Source organism: Rattus norvegicus, chromosome 5 (assembly GCF_036323735.1).
Source record: "Rattus norvegicus strain BN/NHsdMcwi chromosome 5, GRCr8, whole genome shotgun sequence".
Lineage (NCBI taxonomy): Eukaryota > Metazoa > Chordata > Mammalia > Rodentia > Muridae > Rattus > Rattus norvegicus.
In genome coordinates this window covers 135,427,501-135,454,811 of record NC_086023.1, presented here as the reverse complement: position 1 = coordinate 135,454,811, position 27,311 = coordinate 135,427,501, and the positions used below count along the sequence as shown (strand labels likewise).

The 27,311-nt window shown below is 42.6% G+C and overlaps 1 protein-coding gene across 5 annotated transcripts in view; it reads right to left on the bottom strand.

Annotated features, from left to right (window-relative positions):
* Positions 1-27,311, bottom strand: part of Tesk2 (testis associated actin remodelling kinase 2) — a 91,875-nt gene that overhangs the window by 52,415 nt on the left and 12,149 nt on the right. For 2 of the 5 annotated variants that reach the window (XM_039109210.2, NM_133396.2), the window contains 1 exon segment: positions 10,780-11,080. The exons of 1 other annotated variant lie outside the window; for it this stretch is intronic. In XM_039109210.2, coding sequence (XP_038965138.1) covers positions 10,780-11,001 — 222 coding nt within the window. In that variant the 5' untranslated portion in view covers positions 11,002-11,080. 5 annotated transcript variants of the gene reach the window in all.

The window sequence follows — 27,311 nt, the reverse complement described above, 5'->3', positions numbered from 1 at the left end:
TGACCCTTAGTGTACCAGACACATGCACATCCACATGCACACACACACACACACACACACACGCACACACACACAATCAGTAAATACAACTTTTAAATTTTAACTTCAGAGCTGATGCAGCAGGGACTTGGAATACAAAGCTATTTTTATTTTATGAACTTCAGGAGTATTATTATATTACTTCGATTTTAGTTTTCACCCTGCAAAGGCTCAATGAAGTAACTCTAACTCTGAAGGGTAAGTTCTCCATTAACACGGGACGCATCATAACTTATCTTCATCTCGTACGTAAAACAACGATGCTCTGCAGTGGCCACAGCCGAAAAGCTGGAAAGCTGCAGAGCCATACTCAGAAAAACGAAGGAAAATGCTGGCAGGCTCTCCCCTCATCTAGATCCTTCTAGAGATTTGGAAGACAACTCTCCTCGGGGCATCAATGATACTGTCGTCATGTATCTCGTGATTGAAGAAAGAGAAGTGCCTTTCCTTTCTAGATCCTGCGAGGATAAGTTAAAAGAGGCCTTTTCATACAAAGATCTCACTGACAGTATTTTTCCAGCACTATTTGCAGAACACATCTGTGTGTTAGTGGGTCTCCCCATCTATCATCACGGGACAGTTTGCTATCGTTTTTGAAACAGTCTTGCTGTACAGCATCGACTGGACTGGCAGACATCATCGAGTCCAGGATGTGTCCAACTTGCAGGGAGTACTGGAATATAAGTATGTGTCGTGCCCCACATCCTGGTTCACTCTGAAGTTTTATTTTATTTTTCCTGGTTTTTCAGCACAGAGTTTCTCTGTGTAGCCCTGGCTGTCTTAGGACTTGATTTGTAGACCAGGCTGGCCTCAAACCCAGAGATCTACCTGCTTCTACCTCTGAGTGCTGGGATTAAATGCAAGCCACCACTGCTTGGCTTTCTCTAATTTTTGTTTCTTCTTTTTTTGAGACAGGGTTTTTCTTTATAGCCCTGGCTGTCCTAGAATTCACTCTAGATCAGGCTGGCCCCAAACTCAGAGACTCATCTGCCTCTGCCTTCCAAGTACTGGGACTAAAAGCATAAGTCACTACCACCTCCCCTACACACTGTGAATATTTAACAAAATGTTCAATTTTAAGAATATTAGATAATAAAATAACATGCAACATTTAGGGATAAGCAATCTGTCTTTTTCTTTCCTCTCATTTTTTTATTTACTTTGTTTCATTTTCAAGACACGATCTCACTGTATAGCTCTGGCTGTCCTGGAACTGGATGGATGTGTAGACCAATATGGCCTACAAAGATATACCTGCCGCTGCCCCCAAGTCTGGGGTTAAAAATAAAGTACCACGCGACAGGCCTGCGTTCTTATTCCAAAGAGTCATTTAGCTAGGTAGTATATACCTTTAATTCTAACACTTAAGAGAGAGAAGCAGGTGGATCTCTGAGTTCAAAGCCAGCTTGGTCTACATACCCAGGTTCTAGGATAGCCAGGGCCACATAACAGAGAGCCCATCTCAAAAAAATAAATTTTAAGATATATTTATTTTATTTTCTATTAATGAGCATTTGCCTGAGTGTGTATGTGCACACACACACACACACACACACACACACACACACACACACACACCACATGTATACCTGGTGCCTTAAGAGTTCGGATCTAGGGGCTGGAGAGATGGCTCAGTGGTTAAGAGCACTGACTGCTCTTCCAGAGGTCCTGAATTCAATTCCCAGCAACCACATGGTGGCTCACAACCATCTGTAATGGGATCCAATGCCGTCTTCTGGTGTGTCTGAAGACAGTTACAGTGTACTCATATAAATAAAATAAATCTTTAAAAAAAAAAAAAAGAGTTCGGATCTAGCAAGGGCACGATTTTGCTGCAGCCAGTTTCTGTGACAGTAAGATGTCTGAAATCCTGGGTACTTTTCAGAGGGTCTAGAAATGTTAGAGCCCCGAGACTCAGGGTTGAGCATTGCTGGTGGATGTTGGTTGGTTGCTGTTGACTGCTGTTGGTGGTGGTTTGTGGTGCAGAGAGAAAACAAAAAGAAGAAATTAGCTATCCCGACAGCAGAGATCAAACCTGCCCCAAGGAATCCGACAATCAGCAGGAAGCAGTCTATCAGTGCTCACCCCCTCTCCCCTCTGTCCTTTTTCCTCCCCTATCTGGTGTTAGGGGGTTGAAAGGGTGGAACAAGGGTAGAGAAAGAAGGACCCACAAAGTAGCCAAAGACCAGTTTCAGAGCAGGAAGAACAGAACTTCAAGGTGGGTTTGAGGCCCACTGGGCTACAAGAAACGCTGTCTCAGGAGAACAACCACAAAGTGAGTCAAGGGCAAGCTTACAAACACTAGCAAAGTACAGAATACTCCAAGTAAGTGCTCACGAGGACAGAAGCAGAATTAGGAGACAGAAAACAAATCATTTACAGGGTTCTGTGAAACTATTCGTCAGACGAGAAACTAATTTGGGGAAGGAGAAATATTACTAACACAAAAAATAATGCCAAATGACTCTGGTCCGGTAAAACCCCAAGTTGGGCCGTGAGGTGCACACCTTTCATCCCAGCAGCAGGAGGCAGAGGCAAGCGGACCTGAGTTCAAGGCCAGCCTGGTCCACAGAGGGAGTGAGTTCCAGGACAACCAGGGCTACACAGAGAAACCCTGTCTCAAACAAACAAACAGAAAAGAAAAAGGAAAACTTCACTCCCGGGGATCTGACTCCTCCTGACTCCAGCAGGCCATAGGCATGCACGTGGCACACTTAACATAAATGTGGGCAAAGCGCTCATACACATAATAAGTAATCTAGAAAAACAAAAAAGATTTTAAGTAAATATTTACTACCTCTGGTGCCTGCCTACCCTTCTGTAGTAGTGTGAAAGAGAATAGTGCCCGTGATCTGTGCGTTCCAACACTTTGGGTACAGTTGGTGGTGTTGGGAAAGTTTAGGAGGTGCATCACTACTGAAGGTTCAAACCCTCCTGCCATTTGAGGTTTGCTCCCTCTGCTCCATGCTGCTGGTTGTGATGGGAGCACGTTAGCTTTCTGATCCTGCCGCCATGCCTGCTGCTTACCTCCACGCTTCACGACAGACTCTTCCCCTTCTGGAACTACTGAGACAAGAGCAACTCTTTTGCTGTGATAAATACCATGGCCAGAAGCACTTTTGGAGTATCTCAGTAACTGTTCTAAAGCTGTAAAGAGACACCTGACCAAGGAGACACTTACAAAACACAGCATTTAACTGGGGGCTTGCCTAGCCCATGCTAATCATGGCACAAAGCAGACAGGCACGGTGCTGAGGCAGTAGGTTAGAATTTTACACCTGATGAGAAAGGAGAGAGAGAAAGGGGGAGGAAGGAGTGGGAGTGCAGGGGTGGGGGACACGAGGGAGCCTGGTATGTGTGTTTTTTTTAGACCTCAAAGCCCACTCCCAGTGACACACCTCAACAAGGCCACACTTCCTAATCCTTCCCAAACAGTTTTACTAACAGGTGACAAAGCATTCAAATATATGAGCCTATGGAGACCATCCTGGTTCAAACTACTTCAGGGAGGAATATTTATTTCAGCTTACATATGCAGTCCACTGTGAATGGAAATCAGGGCAGGAAATGAAGGCAGATACCTGGAGGCAGGAATTGAAATAGGGATATATACATATATATACACATACACATGCACATGCACATACACGGAGGGCAAATGCTGCTTTCTGACTTGTTTTTGATAACCCACTTAGTCTGCCTTCTTATACAATCTAACATCATTGCTAAGCCATCTCTCCAGTTCCCCACCCCACCCCAAATTTTTCAAGGCAAGATTTTTATCCCCAGTATTTATTTCAATATCTTTTTTTTTTAAGATTTATTTATTTATTATATATAAGTACACTGTAGCTGTCTTCAGACACACCAGAAGAGGGCATCGGATCTCATTACAGATGACTGTGAGCCACCATGTGGTTGGTGGGAATTGAACTCAGGACCTCTGGAAAAGCAGTCAGTGCTCTTAACCACGGAGCCATCTCTCCAGCCCCCCTATTTCAATATCTTATACATATCTTAAACCTAGTGCTCCTTAGCTAAATATATACTGAATAAGCAAATGAACAAGAGCAAATAATTAGTGTTTATTGAAACAGAATCGTTAACAGAGGGCTACATGTTATGTAGCAAAAAGTGACCTTGATTCTGATCCTCCTGCCTTTACCTCCCAAGTTAGGATTATAGGCACACACCACTATGCTCACTTTATGGTGCTTGGGACAGAACCTCGTGCATGCTAGGCAAGCATGTTATTGACTACGTCCTCAGCCCAAGACTAGCATTTCAAAACTATATAAATTACCAGACAAAGGTTGAGAGAGTATACAGACTTAACCTCTGACAGAATGCATCTTCACTGGTAGAAGGCATTTAAGCACACACAAAACTGGCATGAGTGTATCCACCTACAAGCACACATAACACCTCCACCTCCCAATCACAGCAATAAACATCTCAGAACAAACATTTGTTTGCTAAAATGGTTCCCTGCTTTCCTTTTTTTTTTTTTTTTTTTCCGGAGCTGGGGACCGAACCCAGGGCCTTGTGCTTGCTAGGCAAGCGCTCTACCACTGAGCTAAATCCCCAACCCCTGATTCCCTGCTTTCCTTAAGCCACAACTGTTGGGGATTCTCCAGGAACAGCGTTTGCATGACAAGCTGTGTGTGCATTAAATAATGAATGCATAACCAGAAACATGAATAAATCAATATTTCAGTAGCAAACAGATGGCAAACACTGGGTTCTGTTAGCTTGTAAGTTTATTGTCCTTTAATGTTGGCATATGTGTTGCCAGTTTAGAAAAATATGACAGGGGAGAAAATTAGAACTCTTCATATCCATGAGAAGGAGGGAAAGACAGAGAGACAGAGGGAAAGACAGTGTGTGTGTGTGTGTGTGTGTGTGTGTGTGTGTGTGTGTGTGTGTGTGTGTTTGTGTGTGTGTGTGTATGTGTCTTCTATCAAACCAGACATTTCAGAATGGAACTGTTCCAAGTATTCGGATTTTAAAGTAACCTTCAAAATCAAATGTGAAGGCTGGACATGGGCAAAATCCTTTAATCCCAGCGCTCAGCAGGAAGAAGCAGGTGGATGAACTTTATGAGTTCAAGACCATAACCAGTCTATATAACAAGGTCTAGGGCAGCCAGAACTAATAATAGACTCTGTCTCAAAAACCAAACTAAACCAAAACAAAATCAAGACTGAGGTGTGGCAGCAAATGCCTTTCACTCCAGCACTAGAAGATGAATCCCTGTAAGTTCATGGAGTTCTATGCCAGCCAGAACTACATAGTGAGACTGTGTCAAAAAAAAAAAAAAAAAGAAAAAAGAAAAAAGCATCTAAGCCTTGGTCTTACATCATGAAATGAATCACTATGAGTTCTATATCAAAGTAAAAAGTATATATAAATTCTCAGATTCTAAAAATAGCAAAAATAAAGTAAAATTAATAAAGCAGTTAGCTCCTGAGAATAAAATTAAATAAAATCTTTCATTAATTAATTGGAGAGAGAGAGAGAATGTCTGTGTGTATGTGTGTTCCTGTGTGTGTCTGTATGTCTGACTGTCATAGGGATGCATGCACATTGAGGTCAGAGTTTCCTCAACTGTGAATCTTGTTGTTTTAAGATTTATCTTATTTTTTTGTGCGTGAATGTTTGGCTTGCCTGCCTGTGCACTATGTGCATGCCTAGTGCCTATGGAGTCCAGAAGAAGGGATAGGATCCTCTGGAGCTGGAGTTACAGATGATTGTGAGCCTCTGGGACATCTCTCCAGCCCTTCCCCGGTATTTCCTTTCTTTTTTTGGTCTTTTGAAACAGGGTTTCTCTAGCTCTGTGAACCAGTCTGGCCTTGAACTGACAGAGATCTGTTTGCCTCTGCCTTCTGAGTGCTATGATTAAAGGTGTGGGCCACCGCCACCCAGCCCATCTCATTTCTTTAAGACATAGTTTCACACTGACCCTGAAGCTTGCCTTTTGGACTAAACAGGCTAGCTGGCGGATCCCCCAGATCCTCCTCCTTCTACCACTAAGGGCTGGAGAAACAGGTGTGGCACCATGCCCAGCTTTCCATGTGGGTACAGGGGATTCAAACTCAAGTCTTCATGTTTGCACACCAAGTATCTTACCCACTGAGCATCTTCCCACTCCCAGGAACTCAAAAACCCTAGCTTCAGCGTGTACTGTTATAGTGTACCTAGCAAGATGGTGATCATCTTTGAACCTCAGTTTCTTCACTGTGAATTAGAAGTGTTGGGGCTGGAGCTGCGGCTCAGTGGTTAAGCAGGTTTGAATCTCAGTGCCCGTGTCAAGCAGCTTGCAACTAACTGCCTGCTAACCCCAGCTCCAGGGGACAGGACAAACTCTTCTGGTATCCACACACAGTTAAATATACATAAATAAAACTAAAATAAACTTTTAAAACATGGAAATGTAACTGCTTACAAGGTTTTTATATATATTAAACAAGAAAATGTATAAAAGTTATCATACCTAGCACAAAGAACTGAATAGCTCTTACGTGTGTGAAATCAGCAAGTAGTTCTTAGAATAATGTCTGTATATAACAGTTTAAGTCTTTTACATATAGAACCCTAGCCTATCTTCAACTCTATAGAGTAAGTATTATTTCTTTTGCCTTTTCATTTTTTAAAAGATTTTATTTATCTATTTATCTATCTACCTATTTATTTATTTATTTATTTATTTATATTATAAGTCCACAGCAGTTGTCTTGAGGCACACCATAAGAGGACATCAGATCCCTTTACAGATGGTTGTGAGCCACTACTTGGTTGCTGAGAATTGAACTCAGGCCCTCTGGAAGAGCAGTGGGCGCTCTTAACCACTGAACTGGCTTTCCAGCCCCTGCCTCTTAATTTTATAAAATTACATTTATAGTGTCAGATGAGATTCAGATCAGACAGTGAGGCTCTGAATCCTCTTATTATGTAAATGAATGCATACATGAAGGTATACACATACAGATGGACACATAAATGTCTTCTCTTATGCAACAAATATTTAATGAGATCTCTCTAGGTGGCAGAGCTGTGCTAAAAACTGTTGAAACAGAAATAAACACAGAAAAGCCAAAGGCAGCCCACAGGTATAAATTTGTAGTCTGAGCTACTGTAGAGGCAGACTCTAGAGCTAAACAAAGACAGTAGAACCTAAGCAGGTACTACAACCAAGGAAGGCCTATTGTCAACAATGTCTGCAGGGCCCGAAATCCCAATCTTTAGAATACATGTAAGTCTATATAAACTCTTCAAGAGCCATCGCCTCCTGAGTGCTGGAGCAGGAATTAGGCACCTGACAGTACAGCTGGCCGCCATCCCCCACACCCCATCCCCTTTCGTTTTTTTTTGTTTTTTGTTTGTTTTTTTTTTTTCCTTTTTCTTCTTGCTAGAAGGTCTTCTCAGCTGAAGAACTGTGTAACTTGTATTGGGAGTCAAATATTTCTTTCATTGTTACAGACACCTTTCATTTAACTTGACATTTAAGGTTCTATAACCATCTGTACTTTATAATTAAAACTAAAACCTAACTTCCACTCGGCCATACACTTCAGCTATTAGATCATGGGTTGGCAAACTTTCTGTTTGGGGTCGGACAGTAAACATAACATAATAGGGCTCTGAGGCTTTGTGGTCTCTGGTAACTACTCAGCTTAGCCACTGTAGCACATAAGCAGCCATCAAAAATAAATTAACACTGCACTCAACATGCCTACTGTGGTCTTTGGGTATCCACCACACTCCTTTCGCTGTCTGCCTCCCTGACCAATCTAGATGTAGAACCAACGCTTGCCACCCACACAGATGGACTGCCGGGGGGGAGGGGGGGGGCTACAGCTATCTGAACAGATATTTCAGGGAATAATCTTAGTCTTTAAGAACTGATGGGTAGGGGCTGGGGATTTAGCTCAGTGGTAGAGCGCTTGCCTAGGAAGCACAAGGCCCTGGGTTCGGTCCCCAGCTCCGAAAAAAAAGAACCAAAAAAAAAAAAAAAAAAAAAACTGATGGGTAGAGCTGGGGATTTAGCTCAGTGGTAGAGCGCTTGCCTAGCAAGCGCAAGGCCCTGGGTTCGGTCCCCAGCTCTGAAAAAAAAAAAAGAAAGAAAGAACTGATGGGTTCTCTGTAGCCCACCTATTGCTGACATCCCCTCGAGTTGTTACATCTTCAATACTCAATACTTCAATACTCAGGCACAGAAGACAAGAAATTAGGAGATAGAGAAAAAACTAAGATGCCTGCTAAAAATAACCAAGAGGGGTTTTCATCATCCTGGCTTGTTTCCCCATAAGTTAAATTGTTTTGATAATAAAAACATGAGTTAAAACAATCTCTGATCTTACAGCGAAGCTGTATGTAGACTTAGTGTTCTTTATAGTTCATGTATAAACTGTTGTTTTGATCCATAAATATTTTAGACTCTTCATAATCTTGTTAAGAAATAGAGAATAGAACACACTGTGTACACTTCTTTCAAGTATACATAAATAATGGATAAACGCCTCATGAATGATTGCTTAGGAAAAAACAAATGAGCCAGCTTTGGTAGCTCAATCCAGTAGTCCCAGCATGGGGACGTGAGGCAGGGGGATCAAGATCTCAAAGTCATCCTTCACAGCATGAGTGAGGCTGGAGGTCTAAGAAAAAAAACGGGAGGTGGAGTCTACGTAAGAAGTCCTTAGCTCTCGATGGAGACACACCCTCAAAGGATTCCACCTCCCAGGGGTTACTTCTTCAAAAGTAAAGAAGAAAATACAAGAAAACAGGCCACAGAAAACTAAGAAGCATGCTAAAAATAAACGGATGGGAGTTTTCATGGTTCGACTCCGCCATGGGTCCTTACTTTGTGCTTCTCGCTCAAGATAGTGTTTCTCACCAAACTATAGGCTTAAAGCCCAGAGGAGCTGCACTGTCGTCTCCACACCAAAGCCAGGCAAGGACCAACGTCAGCTCACTCACTCAGGCAGGAGATCTCTTTCTTACAGGTCAGCCTTTTTGTTCTTCTCAGATTTTCAAATGACCAGTTGAAGACTATGCACATTAAGAAGACTGCCTAGTTCCCCAGTTCAACTCAAGAAACACTCTAACGCATCCAGAGTGATATCTGACTAAGTATCTGACACCCCATAATCCAGGCGACGAGTTCAAAGCATGTAGAATTAATTACCACACCACAGACTCCAAAAAGACAGACTCAATACTCATTTGAATTTTTCTCAGCGCTGGAAATGGAAGCTGAGGCCTTCTGCCTCCTCAAGTGCTGTGCCCTTCAGCTGCATCCCAGCTCCAATACCCGTCCCTGCTTTACCCCCTTGTTCGCACACTACCTGATGGGCTTCACTGTAGTACATTCAAACGTTTTATGTCAACTCCTTATGGAGATCAAAGGACAACTTGTGGGAATCAGTTCTCTTCTTCCACCATGTGGGTCCCAGGGCTCAAACAAAAATTGTCTATGTATACAGAGAAGGTGGAAGGGAGGAGGAGGAGGAGGAGGAGAGGGGAAGGAGGGTAGGAAGAAAGAGGAGGTAGAGGAGGAGGTGTGGTGATTTATTCGGGTTCATGGCTCTGGTTCAGGTTCCAGTGGTTTTCTTTCTAACAAAGTCCTAAAGCAGGCAAGGTATCACAGGAACGCATGTGCATTCTCTGGTCTCTTTCTTACAGAACTAACAATAGGGGACCCAGAACTGATGACTTATCTAATCTTGATCACTTCTAAAGGCCACACCTCTAAGTAAACACCAGAGATGAAGTCACACTTTACATTGGATTTGATTAAACTTTATCAGTAGTTTTGGATGCACAAACCATAGTCGAACCAAAATGCAAAAGAACGTGATTTTTAAAAACTAAGTTTGAGGCTAGAGAGATGGCTCATCAATTAAGAACACTTGCTGTTCTTCCAGAGGACCCAGATTTGATTCTCAGCACCCACATGGCAGCTTACAACTGACTGTAACTCCAGTCCCAGGGGATCTGATGTCCTGTCTGGCTTCAAGTGCACCAGACATGGTGCACAGACACAATACCCATCCGCATAAAAGTAAAGATAAATAAATTCAATTCACACAAACAAAACTAGATGCTTAATAAAAAACAAAAATAGTATATTTTAAAACACAAGACAGCCAGATACAGTAATACAGTTCTATACCAGCAACTGTAACGTAGACAGTTATTAGAATCAATGAAAGTTCAAAACCAGCCCTGTCAATACAGTAAGTTTGAGGCTAGCCAGAACATTCATGCTTACACATTCATGCACACCACACACACACACACACACACACACAAACACACACACACACACACACACACACACACACGTCACAAAAGAAGGGTGGCAGAATGTTTGCCTAGCATGCACGAGGCCCTGGATTCCATATTCCATTGGGAATACTGTAACAATAAAAAAACAAAACAAGTAGAAGTTATATGAATGAGGGCTCTGGAAATAGTTTAAAGGACATCTGGTAGCTCATGGCTTACATAATCCCAGCAGCCCAGCAGGTTGAGGCTGGCAGTGAAAGTGTGATGGTACATGCCTGTAATCTCAACTTTCAGGAAGTGGGGCAGCGGGATCCTTGGGAGTTCAAAGTCAGCCAGGATTACATGCTGAGACCCTACTTTAAAAAGCAGTAACAAATACACAAACAGAACACCAAAACCATTGATGCTGCAGTGATTCTGACCATCGGGAGAACCACATAAAACATCACTCACCTTGAAAACCTCGGAGAAGAACCCAGATCCTATTTTTTCACGGGTGAAGTCATCCAAACTCGTCAGTCTGGAAAAGGCACTGATAATCGCACGATATGAAGATGACGAAACTCTTCCCACCTGCACAGTGTTCCCATCCCCTCCACCGCCTCCTTCAAATTCTTCCAGACGCTCCACACGCGGGGGAAACCCTGCGATCGAGTTCCGTTTGCTCCGATCCATAATCAACAATCACTTCTGCATTCACCAAGAAGCTCCACGCATAATCAGTGTTCAATTTTACTTCTGTTCCAGAGTGACACTACCGGAAAAAAACACATACACACACCTTACTAGAACCACTTGACTACAAGAAAATTAACAGACTCGCAATGCAAGAATATTTCCATTTGTATCGATTTCCAGATCTAAACAATATTTCTATGTCTTCACTTTCAAAATAAATGATTACAAAGGCAAGCTGTAATAAAGCCATCCTTAATGTGATTAGAATATACAGATCATAGAGTATGTTCTTTTTTTATAAATTTAATATTTATTTATTTCATTTCATTTCATTTCATGTGGATGAGTGCTTTGCCTGCATATGTTACAATACTCTTGCCTGGTCACACAAAGTGGTCAGAAGGGGCCTTCAGATCCCTTGGAGCTGGAGTTACAATTTTTGTTATCCTGGCTAGTTTTATATCAACTTCACACGTGGAGTCACTTGGGAAAAGGAACTCTCTCAACTGTTGTTTGATTTAGCTGCTAAGAGCACCCACTGCTCTTAACCTGAGTTCAATTCACAGCAACCACATGGTGGCTCACAAACATCTGTAATGGGATCTTCTGTTGAGTCTGAAGATTGAGACAGTGTACTCACATACATAAAAAAAATACTAAATTCCAAATGTTTGATTTTACCAAATGAGGACTCAGGAGCCAGAAGCTGTGGTGAAAGCTGGCTAGCTCAGAAAGGCAGAGAGAGACAGCACCCAGCTGACCGTCCTACTAGGCAAACTACTATGCCAACCCTGCTGTGGGGCCCATATGACCCTGAAATCCTTATTCTCCTGCCCCTTCCTCATAGATGCTGGGGTTCGAATGCTCAGAATTACTTGTCGCAGCATGTTACAGCTCAACAGGTCTGATTTCACATTCTCAGCTAAGTAGAGAGAAGCAAAGGATTTCACCTCTGGCCTGGGCTGGCTTGGTAGGAGTCTTGTTACAAGTACAGCAAAATAAACTGAAATTTCTTATGTTTATTTTGAAAAATAGCATATCTTTGCTCATAGGCCCTACCTTTCTTTTTTGAGAGAAGGTGTCTTATTCAGACTGGCCTCAAACCAGATTCTCCTGCCTCAGCCTCTGGAGTGCTGAAATAGCATCCACTTACCAACCACTAGGCCTAACTCAAGTATTTTTAAGAGGGAGGAGAAAAATCTGGGGATTTAGTTCATTTTCAGTAACACAATGTTTTAGTTAGGGTTTCTATTGCTGCAATGAAATACCATGACCAAAAAGCCAAGTTGAGAAGGAAAGGGTTTATATTCGGCATACACTTCCACATTGCTGTTCATCACCGAAGGAAGTCAGGACAGAAACTCAAACAGCAGAATCCTGAGGCAGGAGCTGATGCAAAGACCACGGAGGGCTGCTGCTCACTGGCTTGCTTCCCATGGCTTGCACAGCCTGCTTTCTTATAGAACGAAGATCCACCAGCCCAGGGATGAAACCACCCACAATGAGCTGGGTCCTCCCCCATCAATAAGGGGAAAAAACGCCCTACAGCGTTATGGAGGCATTTTCTCAATTGAGGCTCCTTGCTTTCAGAGAGCTCTAGCTTATGTGCCAAGTTGACATAAGACTGGCCAGCACACACAATTAGTGGGGGAATAGGGGCCTATATACATAAGCTCAGCAGGAAGAGGCTAAGAATAATGTGGGCCAAGTATCATCAAGGCTAGCCTGGGCTACAAAGTGAGCACATCTCCAACAAACAAACAAAACAAACAAGCAAGGTCTGCCTCAGCTAAATAGCAAGTTGGGCAGGCATGGACCACATGAGATCCTGTCTCTATTAAGTAAAAAAGAGCCATGAATATTTGTACATGTACGCTTATGATCTAAACGCTTAGGGGGTAGAGACAAGAGATTCAGGATTTCAAGGCCAGTTACAAAGCAAGGTTTTTAGGCCAGCCTATTACTACAGGAGAACGTGTCTTAAAAGAGGGAGCAAAAGAAATATACATAGTATATTCTATATTCAGCACAGTAATAAACCTTACGGTCTTCAAACAATTCCAGTTTAAACCCTTGCTCCCTAACTTGTAGCTACTTGATGCTAGATAAATGTAACCTTATTACATCTCTAGTACTCACCTGTAAGACAGAAACAAAAACAGACTGCATTATACTATACATAGTTTATATATATATTAGTTCATTTAAGTCACACAATGGTCATATGATTATTGATGCGACAAACAGTAAACATTCAATTCTTGTCACAATTATTGTCTAACAATACATTGCTTATATTGGATGTCTGGAAACCTGGGTTATAAAGAAACTGTGATGTAAAGCATCACTTTAATTGACAAACTTGAATGGGTTATAAAATGCCTCAGGCACCAGTGAAGCTCACTTTTGGGTATGTCTGTGAGAGCTCTCCAGAGGGATTAACTGGCAGTTGGGAATACTGGCCCTGAATGTAGGTGGTAATATCCCATGGGCTGGGATCCTGGGCTGAATAAAAAGAGACAAAGGAGAAAAACTAGCACCAATCTGCTTCTTGGTTTACTGATAGGTGAACAAGCAGTCTCACGTTCCTGCCACCATGGAATAGCCTGTCTGTCACCATGCTTCCTGTTATGGTGGACAGCATTCCCTCAAGGCAAAATAACCCTTCTTCTTTCAAGATACTTTTGTTAGGTACTTCATCAGAGCACCTGGAAAGGAAATAACACAGAAAACTAACATGGAAAAATAGGGCCATGGCAACAATAAATTGACCATAAGCCTTCTGGGCTGGATTGTAGGAGGAATGGGGAAGAGGAGTTTGAAGCTATCGGTCAGAGAAGCTGTAGAATGTTGTAAGCAAACCTCAAGGAGCCATTCTGATGGGTGCTCAGAAGACCAGAGGCCAGGGGAATGTGGACAGTGGACCACGGTGAGGGTTCAGAGAGGAGGACTCTACCAGGAATCGAGCCGTTCAGTCTACTCTGGCAAAGGATCTGGTTATGCTTTGGACCATATCCTCAGAACTGCAGGGCCTGCATTTAATAATAATTCTTGTTTGAAGTTGTAGGAAGGAGAGAATTTCAACAACAGAACAAAGGGACTGTGCCATGGTTGTGGCTCACAGTATTTACCTCAATTTACTAGAAGGGAGAGGGAGAGGGAGAGGAGAGAGAGGAAGAGGGACGGAGGGAGGGAAGGGGAGAAGAAAAGACATGAAAATGTGCGCTAGGGCAAAAAAAAAAATGTGAACCCCGTCAAAGTTATGGATAGAAATGTGCAGTTTAGTAGGGAAAGGAAACTGAAGCCAATGAAAGTTGAGGGTGGGCGGACTGTTAGAGACATTAGCACCACTGTGCAGACACTTGAGACTTTGCACAAGCTCAATGGTGAACAAAAGAGCACACACTGAGAGCTCCAAGGTTTAACAAAGCAAGTTTCTGAGAGGACAGAGCTTTCAGGGTACTTATTAGAACTCTGCTGCCTGAGAAGCTGGCTCCCCAGGTTCAGCCACAGACAACACAGGGATGGCTGCAGCTGTCCCTAGAGAGCCAGCCTATGCTACTTCTCTTCTCCTTCTCTTCTCTTGTCTCCTCCCTTTCCTCCCCCGACACCCACTCTCTTTTGGGTTTTTTGAGACGAGATTTCTCTGTGTAGCCCTGTCTGTCCTCCAACTCACTATGTAGACCAGGCCGGCCTCAAACTCAGAGATCTGCCTGCCTCTGCCTCCCGAGTGCGGGGATTAGAGGCGGGTATCACCACTGCCAGCCTTCCTGGCTCCATTTAGAGCTGACAGAACTCGTTATCAACACGATGCTGATTTTTCAGGCATTCTGGATACAAGAGGCAGTCATGGAGGCTGGCACCAAGTTAGCAGAGCTGCTGGGGCCAAACAACATGCAGCGGGTTTGGAGTCTGTGCATGGGAATACCGACTGGTCTGTGGATGACTCTGTCAAGATGCCTGACTTATGATGCTGAGGCACCAGAAACGTGAGACATCTCCAACAAGAGCTGAGGTACTGAGCACAGCTTACCCAAGAGGAAGGCTGCGTACACTGGAGGATCAGGGCTATCCAAGCCCACTGAGGCCCTGACAATGTTGAGAGAAGCCATGAAACTACATGGTTTGATGTTTGTGCTGCTATGTTTTGGTCCTGCTTTGAGTCAATTATTTCTTCTCTGTGACTCTATTCCTTCTTTTAGAATGGGAATGTTTACTTTGTGCTACTGTATTTTAGAAGTATATAACTTGGTGCTGGAGAGATGGCTCAGCTGTTAAGAGCACTGAATGCTCTTCCAGAGGTCCTGAGTTCAAATCCCAACTACATGGTGGCTCACAACCATCTATATGGGATCTGATGCTCTCTTGTGCAGTGTCTGAAGAGAATAACAGTGTACTCAAATATATAAAATAAATCTTAAAAAAGAAAAAGTATATAACTTTTTTCTTGATTTTTCAAAAGCCTCACAGCCTTGAAGCCAGGCACGGTAGTACATGCCTATAATCCCAGCATGTATTAGGAAGATGCAAGAGAGTCAGTTCAAAGTAACCCTTAGCTACACCGTGATTCTTTTTTTTTTTTTTTTTTTTTTTTTTTGGTTCTTTTTTTCGGAGCTGGGGACCGAACCCAGGGCCTTGCGCTTCCTAGGTAAGCGCTCTACCACTGAGCTAAATCCCCAGCCCCTACACCGTGATTCTTAAGATCAGTCCGAGCTGGGGCTGGAATATTACACTTTTTTTTTCTTTTCTTTTTTTTCGGAGCTGGGGACTGAACCCAGGGCCTTGCACTTGCTAGGCAAGCGCTCTACCACTGAGCTAAAGCCCCAACCCCGGAATATTACACTTTAAAGCCATAGTTCTCCACTCATGGCTCACTAACCCTTTGGAGGTTAGGCAGAGAGGTTGCTGAAGACCATGGGAAAACACAGATACATAAACAGTAGCAAAATTACGGTTATGAATTAACAATGAAGATAATGTTATGGTTGTAGGGAGGGCATCACATGTGGGACTGTATGAGGGGCTGCAGTGTTAGGGAGGTTGAGAAGGGCTGCTTTGGGTATCAAATTAATAAAGGGTGGACTTGAGATGGGTCATTTTGACCGTCACCTCGATGATGAGATCCTAGCACATCAGGGAGGCACACTTGGATATGTCCGTGAGGTTTCCTAGAGAGGACCAGCCAAGGAGAGGAAACACAGCTAGGATGTGTGTGCAGCACACGAGCTGGACTCTGAGTAAAGGGGGACGGAGTGAGAAGCGAACGAGAACCAGTATTCTGCTTCTTTTTCCTGAGATGTGAGCAGGGAACTCCCACGATTACAGAGCTGCCTGCCCCCACGCCTTCCCTTCTATCATCAACAACATCCCTCAAAACCGTAGGCCAATACAAGTTCTTCCTTAAATTGCTTTCTGAGAGGTGCCTGTTCACAGCAAGGAGAAAAATCACTAATATACAAACTAAATTCATAACAGCCCCTGCCTTGATAGGGGAAAAAAAACAAGACATGAAATGAAAATAAAAAGAAGTCAAAAAAAAAAAAAAACAAACAAACCCTTAGTTGGGGATTTAGCTCAGTGGTAGAGCGCTTGCCTAGCGAGTGCAAGGCCCTGGGTTCGGTCCCCAGCTCCGAAAAAAAGAAAAGAAAAAAAAAAAAAAAAAAAAAGAAGTCTGTGTTTATGTTTTATTTCCTTTTACTAAAAACCAAAAACCTGCCAGGTGGTGATGGTGGTGCACACTTGGGAGGCAGAGGCGAGCAAATCTCTGAGTTCAAAGCCAGCCTGGTCTACAAAGCAAGTTTCAGGACTGCCAGAGTCACACATATAAACCTTGCCTCAAAAACAAACAACAACAAAAACAAACCTTGCAAGCTGTCAAGAGCTCCTGCCACCAACCCTGGCAGCCTGAGCTGGCTCCTTGGGACCCACATGGAAAGAATCAACTCCCACACAAGTTGTCTTTTTTTCAAAGTTCAATATAGTACAACACAAAAATTAATTGCTCCAAAAAATTAATTTTAAAATAAAAATGTTATTTATGATAATACTATCAGGTCCCAAAACTTTGACAAATACTTATATAAGTGGTATTTATTAAATTGTATTTTCCTACAGTTTAAATTTTTTATTTTGATTTGGCTTTGGGTTGTTTGTTTAAGGCAGGGTCTCTCTTTGTAGAACAGGCTAGCCTCCAACTCACAGAGATCCCCCTGCCTCTGCCTCCAATGTGGTGGTGGAATTAAAGATTCTCTCTCTTTCTCTCCTCTCTCTCTCTCTCTCTCTCTCTCTCTCTCTCTCTCTCTCACACACACACACACACACACACACACACACACACAAATAATAAAGTGTTTCAAGTTGCCAGGCATAGTGGCACCTTGAATCCCAGCATTCAAGAGACAGAGGCAGTTGGATCTCTGTGAGTTTGAGGTCTACATAGTGAGTTCTAGGACAGTCAAGAATACATAGTGAGACCTTGTTTTAAATAAGTAAACAAATAAACAAATAAATCTATCTTGGGGGGGGAGTTGGAGGAGACTGTTGTGTTTTAAAGCATATATTTATTAATTCAGGGAGGAGCTCCTTGAGCCACCGTGGTGAGCACGTAGACGTCAGAGAATGACTTGCGGTTCTCTCCTTCTACCCACTCTGAGTTTAGAATTCTGAAAGTGATTAATTTTAAAGTTTGAAAATGTACTATTTGTCATGCATGAAATGTTAATTAATATGTTTTCTGACCCTGAATTGCCTGTCTTGGGTCTTATTTCCAGAGTATCACCTTTTTAAAAGTGTGTGTTTATTTTATTTTATGCGATAAGTGTTTTGCCTGCATGTATGCAGGTAAGCGCCTGGTACCCTCAGAGGCCAGGAGACAGCACTGTATCTCCCACAACTAGAAGCAGATGGTTGTGACCTGCCATTCAGGTGCTAGGAACTGAACCCAAAGCAGCCAGCACCTTAACCACTGAACCATCTCCCCAGACCTGGAATAGTACCTTTTGACACTGAACGGTGCCCTTCGAAATATAAATTTTGGGGGGAACAGATGATCAAAATAACTCTTACATTTACCGGAAGGATGCAATGATTGAAAACGTGCATTTTAAGGCTGGGGCTATAACTCAGTTAGCAGAGTGTTTACCCAGCTCGTACAAAGCCCTGGCTCCATCCCTTGACATGGCCAGATGTGGTGCACATGCCTGTAATCCCAGAACCCAGGAAGTGGAGGGGGGAGGATTACAGACTCAAGGAATCCTTGGTTATATAGTGAGTTTGAGGGCATCCTGAGTCACATGAGATCTTAAGAGAAAAAGAAGGAAGGAGGAAGAAAGGAAGAAGGAAAGAAAAACATGACTTTTAAGCACTATTTGTTCAGTATGAGTGATTTGTTTGTGATTTTTGTTTTCAAAACAAGATTTCTCTGTGGAGCCCTGGCTGTCCTAACACTAGCTCTGTAGACCAGACTAATCTCAGACTCAGACATCCACCTGCCTCTGCTTCCCAAGTGCTAAAGACAAATGTTGTCAAACCTGACAGCCAACTGTGAGTTATTTTAAGCTTGTAAAAACTTGGGTTTTCTTCTTACTGGTGGGGATGGAACCCAGAGTCTCACACATGCTAGATAAGCATTCTTCACTAAGCATGTGTTCAGACAAAATATGGGCTTTTTTAAAAAATGAAAATTGGTAATACTCCATCTTCTCATATAATAATAGTTCAGGTAGAGTCTCACTGCTTCTCGACTAGAGGCATGTGAAAATCTGCCTGCGGGAGGTTGGGGGTGTGGGGTAGGCAATCCTGGCATTTCAGTGGGCAGGAGCCAAAGAGACTGAATGTCCTGCAATGCAGAGCACAGCCCTGTACAACAAAGACTTGTCCTCCCTGGAATGCCAGCAGCGCCAGCCGAGACGCCTGCACTGGGAAAGCTTCATCGCTTTTGTCCTTAAATAGGAAATGGCCTTTAGTAGTCTTTTGAAAATGCCAAAATTATGTGGTATACGAGGAAACAAACACATTTCTTGTTTGGCTTTTAGGACAGTCTAGTTATGTAGCCCTGGATAACCTAAAACTTGCACTGGGCTGGTCTTAAACCCAGAGATCCTCCTGCCTCTGCCACCCAGGTGCTGGGATTAAGGCCAGCAGCTGGCCAAACATTTTTGTACCTGTGTTACAACTTGGACTTTTAGACAGAAGAAAGGAGAGGAGAGTTGAGGGGGCAGAGGAGGAGGGAGAAGGAAAGGGGGGAGGGAAAAAGGAGGAAGGAGAGAGGGGAAATTCTCACCTAGCCTCTTTTTTAAAGTTAATTTCATTTACATTGAAATTGAGCTGGATTCCCAGCACCCACATTTGGCTCCCAACTTTTGGTATGTAACTCCAGTTCCCGGGGGATATGGCACCCTCTCTGGATCTCCTCAGACACTGCATGCACATGGTGCTCAGACAACATGCAGGCAAAACACCCCTCCAAATGAAGTACGGTTTTTTTTTTTTTGTTTTTTTTTTTGAAACTTTTCCTTTTTTTCCTTTGATTTTTCAAGGAAGGATTTTTTTTTTCCTGTGTAGCCCTGGCTGTCCTAGAACTAGCTCTGTAGACTAAGCTGGCCTCAAACTCACAGAGATCCATCTGCCTCAGAAACTCCCACCCTGCGGGTGATGGGTTTAAAGGTGGACACAAGCCCCACATGGTAGAAAGAGAGAACTGATTCCAAGAAGTTGTCCATACCCTCCACCTAGACACATAACAAGGGTATGCATGGACACATACTAAATAAATACATTTTAAATTTAATAATTTTTTAAAATTACAGCTGAAGCCAATTGAAAAAGATAGTGGACTAAATACCGTATACTTTTTTTTTTAATCTTTCCATTTCCCAACAAATCAAGGAAACGTTCAGGATTCTCAGATCACCCTTTTAGCTGAAATGCTTCTATAGGTAAATTGCAGGCATCACTTACCATGGCCCAGATATTCTTTTCTGACAATTGTTTCTGTTTTTAATTTATTTCTATTCTATGTGCATTGGTGTTTCACCTGCATGAATGTCTGTGTGAAGGTGTCGGATCTCCTGGAACTAAAACTACAAGCAGTTGTGAGCTGCCGTGTGGTTGCTGGGATTTGAACTCAGGACCTCTGGAAGAGGAGTCAATGCTCTTAACCACTGAGAATCCCTCCAGCTCCAATCAATTATTATATGTATGTTTCCTCTAACCTTCATGATTTCTCTGCCAAGTATACATTATTTCCCACGTAAGGGACTAAGGCCGCTGAGTGTGGTGGCACACATCTTTAATCCAAGCAATGGGAGATAGAGGCAGGTGGATCTGATCCACAAAGCAGTTTCCCTTGCCGTGGATTCACAGGGAGATTTCTGTCTCGAGTAATAAAAAGGGGAAGTAGGTAGGACAGTCGAATTAATACCTGTTGGAAGATAATTAATACAGACTTGGGGTTCAAAAGTTAAGTTTCCAAAGCTAAGCACTTACCCCTATAAAGTGTGTCTCTCCACGAACATAGCAATATTCCTGTTAATTACAAGAAGTTACTACTACTAGTCTCTACAAAGAGACTAAAATGTATGCACACATATCTTTCCAGCAACTTGTAAGGCAAGCTGTGGGTTGAGACTCTCTTGAGGGTCGCATATCAGATATTTACATTACGACTCATAACAGTAGCAAAATTATAGTTATGAAGTAGCAATAAAAATAATTTTATAGTTGGGGTTCACCACCACATGAGGAATAGCGGTTAAGGGTCAGAGTGTTAGGAAGGTTGAGAACCACTGCTCTAAGGCTTTTATAAGACCGGTTAGTTATTTAAAGCAAAACCTACCACTGATCCTAACAGACTTCTTTTGTTGTTCAACTGTTGTTTGTTTGGGGGTTTTGTTCATATGGAGGTTTGTTTATTGTTGTTGCCTCTCCCCACCCCAAAACAGATTTTCTAAGGAATGGATGACAAGCTAGCAGGAAAAAAAAACATGCCAATTTGTTGCTCTTCCTTCTATGCTCTTTAAACATATAGTTTGTTCCTTTTTCTTTCTCTTTCAGACAAGGTCTCATGGAAGGCGGGGTTGACCTCAGATTCCCTAAGTAGCTGAGGATAACCCTAACCTTCTGATACTCCTGACTCCACTTGCCAGATGTGAACCAACACTCCCAGTTTTATGCTCTTCTGGGGATTTAACCCAGGACTCTGTGTTGGTAGGCAAGCACTCTACTCAACTGTGCTGTATCCCACATCCACAGAGTTATCACACACTGACATCAAAAACAAGGCAAACAGGCTGGAGAGGTGGCTCAGGGGTTAAGAGCACTGACTGCTCTTCCAGAGGTCCTGAGTTCAATTCCCAGCAACCACATGGTGGCTCACAACCATCTGTAATGAGATCTGATGCCCTCTTCTGGTGTGTCTGAAGACAGCTACAGTGTACTTACATATAATAAATAAATCTTTAAAAACAAAGCAAACAATCTTTCACAATAGTGAAGACGCAAATAAAACCCTATAATCTACTAAAACACTATCAGCTGATAACAGGATAAAACTGAGCCAGTACTGAGAATCTTCAACGTCCATCCCAATACAGAATGGAGCATCCATAAAGCTGGTGATGAATTGAGGCCAGCCTGGTCTACAGAGCAAGTTCCAGGTCAGCCAACCAGGGGTACACAGAGAAACCCTGACTCAAAACATACACACAAACACACACACACACACACACACACACACACACACACACACCCCAAAAACCAAACAAAAAAGGTTGGTGAGGAAGGAAGACGCTCGAAGTGAGGAAAGAAATACAAATATGCTGATGTCCTAATCATTTTGGTTTTCTCTAAAATCATAAAAACTCTTTAACAAATCTAAAAAGGTGATAATTTGTTCTGTGTGATACCTAAGTTGGCCATTCAGTTCCAGATTAGGACACTGGCAAACAAACGCATGGCAACTACACGACAGCTCAGCTCAGCTCAGCTCAACTCAGCTCAGCAGTTATCCTCTCCATGGGCCAACACAGCAAATGCGGACATTTCAGGATGGCTGCATAATTCAAACTAAAAGCAACCTGCTGAGCTTGACACCCTGCTGGGAAATAAGTCGCAATCGCCATTCAAACCAAAGGCATTCTAGCATAAAACTGACATCCCCGACTTAGCTGCAAAAATCACCATGGCACCTACTAGTGCCAGACAGATCAAAAGATAGATCTTAGAACTGTACTGGTTCTTTTGAGTAACTACCATATTTGCTATGAAACTGGAGCCACCTGGCTCAGGCCAGGCGGCAGGCCACAACATAAAACAGAGATTTAGGCTGAGAGTTACAAAGGCATTGAGGTAAATTAGTTCACATGCCTTAGCCATTTACAGGAATCTCTGCGGTTTTTGTTTGGTTTGTTGTTTTATTGAGATAGTTTCACACTGTAGCCCAGGCTGGCCTGGAACACACAGGAACCCTCCCGCCTCATCCTCCTGAGTACTGGATTCCTGGTATAAACCACCACATCTGGCTAGGAATTCCTTCTAAGAACTGCCCACGTGAGTCAGCGAGATGGCTCAGCAGGTAAAAGTACTCGGGGAACAGACTGACAACCTGAGTTCAATCTCTGGTTCCCACAGTAAAGAGCTGACTCCTGAAAGTTATCCTTTGACACCCTCCCACACAGAACAAAGAAGTGGAATGTAAGAAATTAAGCTGGGTAACCAGGATGAGAACAAACTTTTTTTTAAAAAGATTTATTTCATGTATGTGAGTACACTGTTGCTGTCTTCAGACACACCAGAAGAGGGCATCGGGTCCCATTACAAATGGTTGTGAGCCACCATGTGGTTGCTGGGAATTGAACTCAGGGCCTCTGGAAGAGCAGTCAGTGCTCTTAACTGCTGAGCCATCTCTCCAGCCGGACAACAAACTTCGGATCCCCCTGCCTTCACCTAAGAAACAGGATTCCTGGCACGCACCACCATAGCAGTTTTTTATACAGTCATCCAGAACTCACGCATGCTGGGCAAGCACTCCAGCAAGCAAGCTACATCCTTGTCCAGATGTTCTGATTCTTACAGATCTTTTCTTTCCAATGAAAGAAAAACACTGGCTCTGTAGTATATATTACTTTATTTGAATACTGGACCTGAGGCTAATAGTTAAAACAACAGCCAGTAAATAAATACCAAACATTCTTTAATAATATCTCCACTATTTCGTAGGTATGACTTCAACAGCATTTCAGACTAGCTGGAAGTGAACTACATACAACCTATCATACCTTTCATATATCGCGCATGACAGTTGGAGATCTTTAGTGAGCTGGGCACTGTGCTCCCACCTGTTACCCCACAGGGAGGAGGTTGAGGCTGGACCTCTGAGTTTGAGTCCAGACCAAGCTACAGCATGAGATTCTGTCTTAACAAAGAAAATCTTCAAAGATATCTGCTCCTTTGTTGTTTTGTTTGTTTTGTGGGGGGAGGGATTCCAGATAGGGCTTCTCTAGCCCCTCATCCTGGAACTCGCTCTGTAGATGAGGTGCCCTCAAACTCAGAGATCTGCCTGCCTCTGCCTTCTGAGTGCTGGGATTAAAGGCGTATGCTACCAACGGCCCAGATGTCGTCATTTAATCTGTTAACCGCTGAGTTATCCTGCCCTTCTAGCTCCGATTTCATCCATCTTGACTTTTCTTTTTTTTTTTTTTTTTGGTTCTTTTTTTCGGAGCTGGTGACTGAACCCAGGGCCTTGCGCTTCCTAGGCAAGCGCTCTACCAACCCCAACTAAATCCCCAACCCCGCATCTTGACTTTTCTATCCAGAGACACAATGTACTTATGTGCTCAGTGTTAACTGTCAACTTGACAAAGTCTAGAATCACAAGATAGTCACTTCATTTGGGCATGCCACTGAGGATCATCTTGACTGCATTAGTCAGGTGAGAAGCCCCATGCACTGTGCAGAGCACCAGTCCTGGCTTTGACCCTGGAGAAGGGGACTTGAGTGATAGATAGCATGCTAACTCATTCTCTCCGCTTTCTGACTATGAGCAGAAGTGACCTGCTGCTTCCCAGTCCTCCCACCTCGGCTTCTGGAAGGACCCTGGGATTATAGGTCAGAATGAAGCCTCTCTCTTTCGAGCTGCTTATTTGTAAGGCTTGCTCACACGACAGTGCCCATGCATGTGACTTTTTTCTCCTCAGTGTGTTCTTACTGGTTTCTTCAACATGGAATTAACTAAAAGGAGAAGCGCTTCTGACCTTTCAATCTCCTTTGTCTGTGCTCTGATGGTATGTCATGCACAAATCCTTATCACGGTTATCTTGCCGCACACTAATTGTTGCTTATCTGTTTTCTTCTGGACTATGAGCTCCATAAGGACTTGGACTTGAACGTGCTCACCTTCAAATGAATTATGGTATATGCATGTTAGTATTGGATAGAAGTCAAAACGTATAGTTGGGGGGAAAGGGTAAAATTTAGACACTGAGACTTAAATTTTAGGGGTTCTTTTGTTTTGGATTTAGTTTGACTTTTTGTTGTCAAGTGTTTGAAATGTGCACTTTTGTTCTGAGGACAGTCTCTCACTGGATCTTGCTGATTATATGAGACTGACTGGCCAGTGCGCCTCCCTCAGGAATTAGCTTCTCCATTTCCCTAGCATTGGGATTATAGATGCATGCCATTATATCCCAGCTTTCTAAATGAGATTTGGAGATCAGTGGGGTCAAGTCCTTGTGCCTGTACCGTAAGGACTTTTTTTTTTTAAAGATTTATTTATTTATTATATGTAAGTACACTGTAGCTGTCTTCAGACACACCAGAAGAGGGCATCAGATCTCATTACAGATGGCTGTGAGCCACCATGTGGTTGCTGGGATTTGAACTCAGGACCTCTGGAAGAGCAGTCAGTGCTCTTAACCACTGAGCCACCTCTCCAGCCCCCCGTAAGGACTTTATTAACTGAGCTATCTCACCATATGGGGATTTAAACTCTATATCAATACTCATTTTTTTCTTTTTTCTTTGGTATTTTGTTTGTTTGTTTGTTTTTTGTTTTGTTTTGTTTTTGAGACAGGGTTTCCCAGTGTAGCCCTAGCTATACTGAACTTACTCTGTAGTCCAGGCAGGCTCAAACTCAGCGATCCTCCTGCCTCTGCCTCCAGAGTGCTAGGATTAAAGGTGTGCAACACCATGGCTGGCTTATATTTAGTTTTCATTGCTTAATTGACAAATCATTTTGTGCATATTGGTGTTTTGTCTGTATATCACACGTACACAGTGCCCACCAAAGCCAGAAGTGGAGAGCATCAGATGCCTGAAACCAGAGTTACGGATGGCTGTGAGACCATCAGTGGATCTGAGGATTGAATCTGGGTTCTCTGCAAGAATAGCCAATGATTTAAAACACTGGGTCATCTCTCCAGTCCCCATGCACATAAATTTTTTTAATGTCTTTTTAAAAGTTGCTAAGAACTAAATTAATTGAATGTGGCTGGACAATTGAAGGCACACTGTACAAGTAACTAAAGAATAAGGACCAGGACACGTTATGGCTAATAACCCAGCAGCTGAAAGCATTCCAAACGCCAGAGCCCTGGGACCTGACAGTTAAGAAGGAAATGTGTTGTTCTGTGGATTTACTTCTGAAATTAAAACTTTCCTGAAATTAGAAATTCATTCCTAAAGTCCTTTTTGATAATACTATACAGTTTTCAGTAATGATGTATACATATAGTATTGCTTTTTCTCCTTAAATGTGTTATTTCCATAAATATCTAATGAATGGAAAAATATGCAAATTTATCAAGATTATCACAGTGAATACAATGTGGAAATCATTTTTGAAAAAAAAAAAGAGCCCATGCAAATTGTTCTAGGAAAACATTAGCAATAAAATCACCCTAACTTTTTCTTCTTTTTCTTGTTTTGTTTTGTGAGAGTTTCACTACAGAGCCCTGGCTGCCTTGAAACTCACTATGATACAGGCTGACCTCAAATACAAAGAGATCAGCTTGCCTCTGTCTCCCAAGTGCCCAGTAAAGGCCTGTACCATCAGGCCCCGCTCCTGATTTTCTATATTACACAAGATTATATCATTCTATTCTATCTAATACAGAGGAAGACATGACAGTCTCTGTACAACGTGTTCAGATAAACTAATACACAGCATTACATTTCATGTCTAATGATTTACAGTTCACAAGCACTTTGACCCTTACAACAATTCTGTGTCCTTGTTCTAGCTGGATAGATTCAATCGGCAGGGACTGAAATGCAGAAAGCCTGTCTTTTTATATTTCAAAATCCAGAAGCCATAAAAGAAGATTGAAAAGTTTATCAGCCTAGCAAGCGCAAGGCCCTGGGTTCGGTCCCCAGCTCAGAAAAAAAGAAAAAAAGGAAAAAAAGGAAAAGTTTATCAGCACAAAAATCTAGAACTTCTATAGGGAAATAGAACAGACATCAGAAAGGCGAATATTAAAATGGATCTGAGGGCCTGAGGGCAGAACAGAGCTTGGTTCGAAAGAGGCCCTGGGTTCAATCCCCTCCATCCATGAAAGAAAGAGAAGAGTTCGTGTAGAACATATCGCAGACCTCTAACTTTTTTTTTTCTTTTTTTCGGAGCTGGGGACCGAACCCAGGGCCTTGCACTTGCTAGGCAAGCGCTCTACCACTGAGCTAAATCCCCAACCCCGACCTCTAACTTTTTATAGGGAGTCCACGAAATCAGAGTGACAGAGAACCCTGACTCAACAGAGAGGTTATGACTCAAACATAAAAGATGCTTCATCTCAGCATAATTAAAATAAAACAGCTGAACCGCTCCAAGATATCTCTCATTTGTGTCTATCACACTGGCAATAACCCAAGACCGATAACAGCAGACATAATATTAACAACGCTGACCCTCCAGTCACAGTGCTGACAGCCATCTCCACAGCAGCTCAGTAGCTACAAAATCAGACAGAGTCAGTACCCACCTCAAAGGGCTTTTACTAAGATTAAATGAGATAATATACATAAACTTTCTACAATAGTATTCATTGTATGAAACACTGTTTAAGCACTAGCTACGTATGGCCCAGGCAATGTAGATGGGAAAAATACCTAAGGAAGTAAACTGGTAGTAAATGTATATCAGCTTTAAAATTCTGCTTTTGTAAATTCATCCTGCAAATCCCCTTGCACGCATGTCAAAATGACATGTTCAGGGTCTATATTACAGCACTGCTTAGAATATTAAAAGTCTAAAGAAATGTGCATAAAGGGAACAAGTTATAATACACAGATTCAATAGCTTTTTGGTGTTTCTTTAA